This window comes from Eurypyga helias, unplaced genomic scaffold, assembly GCF_000690775.1.
Source record: "Eurypyga helias isolate BGI_N326 unplaced genomic scaffold, ASM69077v1 scaffold39740, whole genome shotgun sequence".
NCBI classification, from domain to species: domain Eukaryota; kingdom Metazoa; phylum Chordata; class Aves; order Eurypygiformes; family Eurypygidae; genus Eurypyga; species Eurypyga helias.
In genome coordinates, this window is record NW_010225705.1 from 1 (window position 1) to 7,592 (window position 7,592).

Here is a 7,592-nt window from a genome sequence, read left to right on the forward strand (position 1 = left end):
TGCGAGGCCGTGCACTATGCCGGGCGCCCGGCTCCTTTCCGGGGTGAGAAACCCGCATTTCGGGAGCTCTGTGATGCCTCCGTGAGATGAACGTCTCGTTCCCTTGCTCCCAGGCACGCCATGGATACGACCGGCCACAGCGTCCTCCTCCTCCAGCAGCTGAACATGCAGCGGGAGTTTGGCTTTCTGTGTGACTGCACGGTTGCCATTGGAGATGTTTACTTCAAAGCCCACAGAGCGGTGCTCGCTGCTTTTTCAAACTATTTTAAGATGATATTTATTCATCAGACGAGGTAAGGATGCACAGCTCTCCTCCTACCGTATAACTGCCCTGCTCAACTTTCTGCTTTGTCCCCGTTCTCAAGGTATTCTAGTCTAAACCAGCGTAAGTGGGGATGTTCGATGGCCTGAGATTATTTTTCTAACCCACGCACACCCCCGCTCTCTAAACATTCCCAGCCCAGAAAGCGCTGTTCTTTAAAGCCACCCTCTTAGTCAGCAAATGACAACATCAGGCCCCGCATTTTGAAGATGAGACGCTTGCGTGACCAGAGAAAATAAACATCCCCAGCCCTCCTGCAGCGAGAACCTCACAGATTTGCAATCCAGGGATATCCACATACCTCCTACCCGTACGCAGCGTATCCATTACTTTGCATTAGCTTGTGGGCAAGCTTGCTGGGTGGGACTGTCGTTTCTGGCAGGACCCGTGGGCTTGAAGCAATCAAGGAACCGTAGCCTTATCGCAGCTCTGTGCTTCAGACTCTCGCAGATAAGGGCCGAGACTGAGATCATCAATTTATTTCAAGCTGCTGTTCAGATGCTTCATCCGGCCAGGTCAGGAGTGGTTCTGCAGGTATAACAACAGCAGTGCCAAGGTCTAATCTCACCTTATGAGCTGCTGTTTGTAATTGATTAAACCCGTCTCCATTCTCCTTCCTTTTTGAGGGCCGTGGCCCCCAGCACCTTTGCAGGATAATCATAAGCCATCAGCCACGTAGCCCTTTAGCTGAAAGCGGGAAGATCAGTCAACTTCCTTTCCAATGGATGTTGTTTACTGACACTTAAGTGCAAAGCTCATAAAGATTACACACTAGTGGCAGCTGAATTTATTACTTAAGCACACAAATATAGTTCGCCTGGTGTTACTAGGGTGGCGCACACTGGTGCTGCGTAGCTTGCGTGGCGTAGCTGCGGTGCCATGCGGCAGCAGTTGGCTGTGCGTGTGAGCGACGGGGTGACCGGGGGCTGGCTGCTCTTGCCATCCCTGGCTGCCGTTCTGCACGCAGTCTTTGTAATCACAGGGATAAATACAGGCTCGGGCACTTGGCTCTGCAAACAGGGCACGTGCGCTTCTGCAGGTCTTGGCAGGGAGCGCTGCCCGTCGTGAACCGGGAGGCAGGTAGCCGTGCAGCAAACGCAGGGCAAGAGAACGGGCAGGTAATGGATCAGGACTGTAATTTGGAGCCCTGTATGTACTTATTAATTTGTCTTGTTTCAGCGAATGCATAAAGATTCAGCCTGCAGACATCCAGCCTGACATATTTAGTTACTTGTTGCATATCATGTACACCGGGAAAGGGCCAAAGCAGACTGTCAGCCAGAGCCGACTGGAGGAGGGCATCCGCTTTCTGCATGCAGACCACCTCTCCCATATCGCCATTGAGATGAACCAAGCATTCTCCCCAGAGCCGGTCCAGTCTTCCAACTTGTACGGCATCCAGATCTCGACCGCACACAAGCCGTCGAAGGAACGCCTGGGAGCGAAGGAGGGTCTGCCCAGGGTGGGCAGCAGGGCTGCTGCCCAGGGTGACCCCCCGCAGCTGCAGCTCTCTCTGGCCATCGGCCTGGATGACAGCTCCCTGGACCAGCAGATTGCTCGCCCCTCCGCTCAGCCCGCTGCTCTCGCCAAGCCAGCAGAAGAACATCCGAAGCTCTCGGTCTCCATAAAGCAGGAGAGCTGCGACTCGGAGCCCGTGGTGTCCCAGAGCTGCACCCCTCCTTCTCCAGAGGTAGCAAGCCCCATCTTTTCGAAGGCCAGCCTCAGGGTGCACTTGTGTCACTACTGCGGGGAGCGGTTCGACTCCCGGGGAGGGCTGCGGCAGCACTTGCACACCCACGTCTCGGGCTCGCTGCCATTCGGTGTGCCGGCCTCCATCCTGGAAAGCAGCGACCTGGGAGAGGTGCAGCCCCTGGCTGAGGACAGGGAGGCTGAGGATGGCCACCGACTTGGGGCCTTCCTCCTCAAGGAGGACGAGCATCAGCTGGAGCATCCGAGCTGCAGTGACCTGGAGCCTCTGCAGATCGGCCAGCTCTCCCTCATCTCCAAGGACCACGAACCGGTGGAGCTGAACTGTAACTTTTCTTTCTCAAGAAAGAGAAAAATCAGTTGCACCATCTGTGGCCGCACGTTTTTCCGAAAGAGCCAGTTGCTCGAACACATGTACATGCACAGAGGGAAGCAGCACAAATACAGCCGTTGCCAGCGACTGGAGAGCCCTGCAACCCCCAGGTTTCGTCCTTACTGTGACAGCGAGAGCGTGGGGAAAAGCCCCAGTTTATCCCAAGACCACTTAGATGAATGTATACTGGAGTCAGATCTCATCCAAGAAAGTGTTGATACGATCCTGGTAGAGTAGCTCTCCCCCTCTGCAGCCTTTACATGCTGAAACTGGAGATTTGGCATTTGCCATCTAGTGAGCGGCTGCTCTCTGCAGCTGATTGTCTTCATTCATTCCCATCGCCGCTGAGATGTGTGAAGAACTACACCCTTAATTTGTGTGCTTGGGTTTTTTTACATCTCTAACTTAAACTCAACCTAATTCCCATCTAAGTCCTTCTTGGAAGCCTCTGTGTAACTCACAGTTTTTGTAAATGTAAACTTATTCCTGCTCTGCGTCACGAGAATTAAGACTCTGTTGCCGAGTTAAACATTGTGTAATACGCTGCACGGTGCCTGGGACTGTTGGTATCCCGTAGAATTGCTGTGCTGAAACTAGGTGGAGGGAAGCGTAGAGGGAAATATGTATTGTGTTTCCCAAACTGTTTGGGTTTAATTAAATATCTCAAGGAGGTGAATCCTGAAGTTTGTGTTGTATAACTGCACTTAATAAATCTCTGCATAAATATGGAGGATGTGGGAGCCTGGTCTCTTCAAGGGAACTGGTGGCATGGATGTAGGGGTGGTAGCCTTCCCTTGACTAGCCCTGAGGCCTCATCAGTACAGTCTTTCAATTGTACTTCTAGATTCAAGGGGTTTGCATCCATTTTTCCTCATTCCTACTCCTCCCTTGTTAATCGCTACTGCGTGAGCAGAGACAAATGTTGATGCCCCTCTAGGACCACATCCCATTGTTGGACCATCTTCTCTGCAAGGAGAAATGAAAGCTGCAAAGAAGCTCCTCTCAGAAAGGAGGCATGTCCTAACCCAGGTCTTTACAGGATTAAATATATAACGTGTTATTTCTTCTTTCTTTGTGGAGCCACCATAAAACGGTAAAATGCAACCTTTTTGCCTTTCATCAGTCATTATATGTGAAGAATAATAACTACTCCAGGAGGGTTTTAAAATTGTACATGTTCCTCTCAGACTCTATTTTGTCCCTCTGTAGTTTTTCACCTGAGAAAGTCCAGGCTTCCTCCCAGATGGTCTCCAACCCATCCCTCAAGATGCTCTTACTCACAAGACCCCAAGCAGACGCACAAAATTCTTGCAGCGCTGAGGTTTCTTCTGCAGCAAAGAGCAAAAGCCTTGCAAGCTGCTCCCATCATCTCATTACTCAGTTTTTGAGAAGCGGGAGGCTCCCTGCCAGTCCTGGTGGAGTCGAGTCATTGCCTTCGGAAAGGGGGGCCTAAACAATGGTGAGAAGAGTTTATTGTCAAAACGCCCGCTCCAAAGCTCTTTGTAGTCAGGATCCTTGAGCTGTCTTTGAAAACTGTCCTGGAGCAAGGTCTGCAATTACATCACCCCTGAATTAAAAGACCATCCGAGGTCTTTGTATGGTGGCTGCTGCTTCTCCTGGGCAGAGCGCTGCATGCTCCATGGGACGGATTGGCCACTGAGGGCTGCCAAACTGTGTTTTAACACAAAGGCGAAAAACAAACAGCCCCTGAGCCTGCCCGGACGATGTTAGAAAATGCACGCTGCGGTTTGGTGTGTGCTTGCCTGCTAGACGGAGCGCTCCTCTCTGCGAGTACCCGTTAAAGCTGCTCTGGTGTCAATGTATTTTAATGCCGCTTAAAAAGCCTTTCTTTAAAACAAGCAAACAAACGAACAAACAAAACCCTGACGACAGCCAGGCCTGCAAATGCCCTGTCTGAGCACGGAGCGATTCACATGGAGCATTTCCTAGAAGAGAGCCTTCTGGGTCTCTCCCAGGCTATAACAGCATCAGCTAAATCACATCCAGCACAGGCTGCTTATAACTGGGGCAAATGCCTTCTGGCTGCCACTGACCTCTATTTCTACATGACAGTTAAAAAAATATGGTATTTTACAGTAATTCCCTCTTTGTGTGCGACACTTTACTGAGTGGGTTGGCTTCTCTGCACCCTGCTTGCTTCCCTCGGGTTCCTACATTTAATTTAAGCCCCGTTAGGAACAGAGAGGAGCATCTGCTGGGTTAGGACATAGCTGTAGAGGGAAGAGCTAAAACTGAGTTTTCAGTGTATACAGTGGGAGGTGGGCACCCGGGTGGCTTCAGCCAGATGCCTAACTTGCCTGAACAGACTGGTACTGAAAGTCAAACGGCCCTTGATGTCTCTGCAGGGATAACGGGGCGGTGGTAACGAAGCCCAGCACTGGGGACAGTAGAGGGGACAGCAAGCAGCAGTGCCCGAAGGTGCCCCTGGGACACGCTGCTCCTCTTCAGGTTTATGGGCAGGATTGTTTTGTTCCTTTCTGGGCCATTAAAAGGGAGCTTTAATAAAAAATAGGAACTCGGGTAGAAGATCCAAATATCTATCAGCTCTATGTACGTAGGTGTTGTAGGAGTGACTCTGTCATATGGGCTGCAACGCATCCGCAAAGCCGGAATCGTACAGAGATCAGCACTGTGGTCATGTACGTGTTCAGTACATCTTTGAAAAGTTACAACTGTAAGGGGTATTTTCATCGCCACACCCCTCTTTAGCCTGTGCTTTGGTTAAGCTTTGCGGTACTGAACATCTGTGACATCAAACATCTGCAAAGAGCATTTTTTGCATCATTTGCAATACAAGAAATGCATTTTCAGCAGTTTTCCATGGCAAGCGTTAAAATGTTGTTATAATTAAAGTAGAAAAAGCTCGAGAGACAGAAGTCAGCTCCGAGTTACGTTAACTTGAAAAACATAATTCTCTCGAAGTCTTATGAATAGAAAGTAATTTTAGAAGACAGTTACGTCTGCTAAGCAAGGGCAGCAGCTGCTCCTGGATACATCATAAGAAGTTTTATTCCTCTGCGTAGAAGACACGTGAATTACTGAGCGCTTAACCTTTATGCTGGTGCATGCTTGAAAATGTGCCTGCCTTGCACAGCTGGGCTTGGCAAATATTCATTTCTTGTGGGCTTTTTTCATGGAAACGTAGAAGAATTTGCCACAGTGTGCAGAATAATGATGCTGGTGATTCCTTCCAGGTATCAGCCCTTGGGTGGTGATCCTTGAAGGCTGAAAGTCTAAAAGCTCCAGGGGATCCCCGGAGCCTTGCCCTGCGCTGCACAGGGGTCCCAGCATCGAGGGTGCAGAGCTGATGAACCACAGGCATCCAAGTGCCTTGTCTGTGGGCTCTGCAGCTCACGGTTTTATGAAAACATGGGAAGACTGGTGCTCAGACCCCTGCCAAAGCTCCATAGTGTAAGCAGACTCCTTGGCCAGCTCAAGTTAACCTCTCTAATGCCAGTACGTGCTGCAGTGGCTACCATCACCGTCACATGTAGCTGAGTGCTGGCCTGAATATGCCGCCTGCGGGTTAGCTGGCTCAACGACCAGAGCATGCTGAACGATTTCGAGAGGTATTTAGAAATATCTTTAGTGCTCTGATGCTAACAGATCAGGTCCAACAGGGCTGTGCTTCTTGGGCTGCTGGTAAAGGGTGTGGAATAAAGGGTATTTATCCTCCCTTGCAGCATGGGGTCTAGTTATTTTACTGAGAAGCGTGCTTTTCACCACCTGCGGTGCTGGCTGGAGATGCCACTTGGTACCACTTGTGCAATGAAAGTGTTAGGCTGAACTTCTGCCTTACCTGTGCCAGAGGAGCGAGGCTTCAATACCTGTTACTGGCACAAGTCGTCTTTAAAAGGCAGCCTGTCCCCTCTCAACGTTCACCTGCAGATGTTCGGATCTTACCCCTTCCACCTTCAATTTCCATGCAGCTCAGGGAGAGCAATGCCAACACTTGACTGCTGCCTGCCCCGGAGGTGATGCTGATGGCCGGGCTGTGCTTGCCCCATCTCCACACAGGGGAAGATAACCCCTTCAGCTCGTTTTACCTTCTGCACAGACTGTGGTTACGAGTGTCTTCAGCTCTCTGGCTACACCAGCCATTTGGACAGGCTTTTTGTTCACGTCGTCTGTCAAATCACTGCAAAATCAGGGGGGCATCAGCATGCAGGGAGTGCAGAAGGGCTGACAGCCCATCCCTGAGTGCAGGGCCCCTTGCCAGAGGGGTTTGGGACATTTGTGCACATTGAGAAGTTTAAAAAGGGGAAAGAAATTTGCTTTCAAGATGTAAAGCTGAAGCAGTGAGCATTGCAATTAAAAATAAAACCATGGAATACCACTATCATGAGCTTTCTAGAAGTCTAATGCTGATACTGAATAGTTTTGTACTATTTTGGAGGCAGAAGGTACAAGTCCCGTGTAAGTGAAGCCTTCAGAGAAAGTCATCTTAATGTATGCAGTTCAGCATCATTGAATGGGACCGTGAGCTGTCAGTGGCCAAGGGAGAACGTTTGTCACAGCCCTCCCCACGGCAATCTGCCAACTGCAGGTCATGCCATACTGCTGCAATCAGCTTCAGCTTCGCTGTTCAATAAAACCCAGCCTTTTCTCTCCCCCTCTTGCCATGGTATGCAAAAAACAACTGTAACCGAGTGAGCTTCCCAGCAGCACAGGCCTCGGAAAATAGATTCTGAGCAATAAGAAATTGGGAAGAAAAAGGTAATGAGGATGGATCTGTCCTAAATTACGTGCTGCTTAGATATTTACCACCAGAGCTGTGTCAGGACTGAGTTCCCTGAGAGGCGATGGCAGTATTTGCATGTTTCATTAAGAAAAAGCCACGACACAACAGCCTCAGAGAGGAAATGTTTCCACTGACTGTTCTAAACCAGACACCGCGCCCGCAGAACAAAGGCGTGGCAAAGCTCAAAACTACCTCTGCTGAATCAGGCTGGGTTTCAGCCGACCTGAGAGGGTCCTGGGAAGCTGTGCGGGGCTCTGGGCAGCCCGTGCCTGCCTTCACCCCCCCGCATGAACAAGGCAATGCAGCTAAAGGCTTCCAGCAGTGCCCGGGCACATTTTAGTCCGTGTTAATCCTCCTGTTACTGGGACAAACAGCGTAAGAAAATGTCGTGTGAAGCGCTCTGCCCCTCTGTCGTGGTTTAACTCCGG

At 50.3% G+C, this 7,592-nt stretch overlaps 1 protein-coding gene across 1 annotated transcript; it reads left to right on the forward strand.

The window, feature by feature from the left end:
- The first annotated feature begins 80 nt into the window (after window positions 1-80).
- On the forward strand, window positions 81-2,639 carry ZBTB25 (zinc finger and BTB domain containing 25). Its single transcript, XM_010150373.1, has 2 exons — window positions 81-293; window positions 1,502-2,639. The coding sequence occupies exons 1-2, from the start codon at window positions 121-123 to the stop codon at window positions 2,637-2,639; spliced, it is 1,311 nt and encodes a 436-aa protein (XP_010148675.1). The 5' UTR covers window positions 81-120.
- The last annotated feature ends 4,953 nt before the right edge of the window (window positions 2,640-7,592 follow it).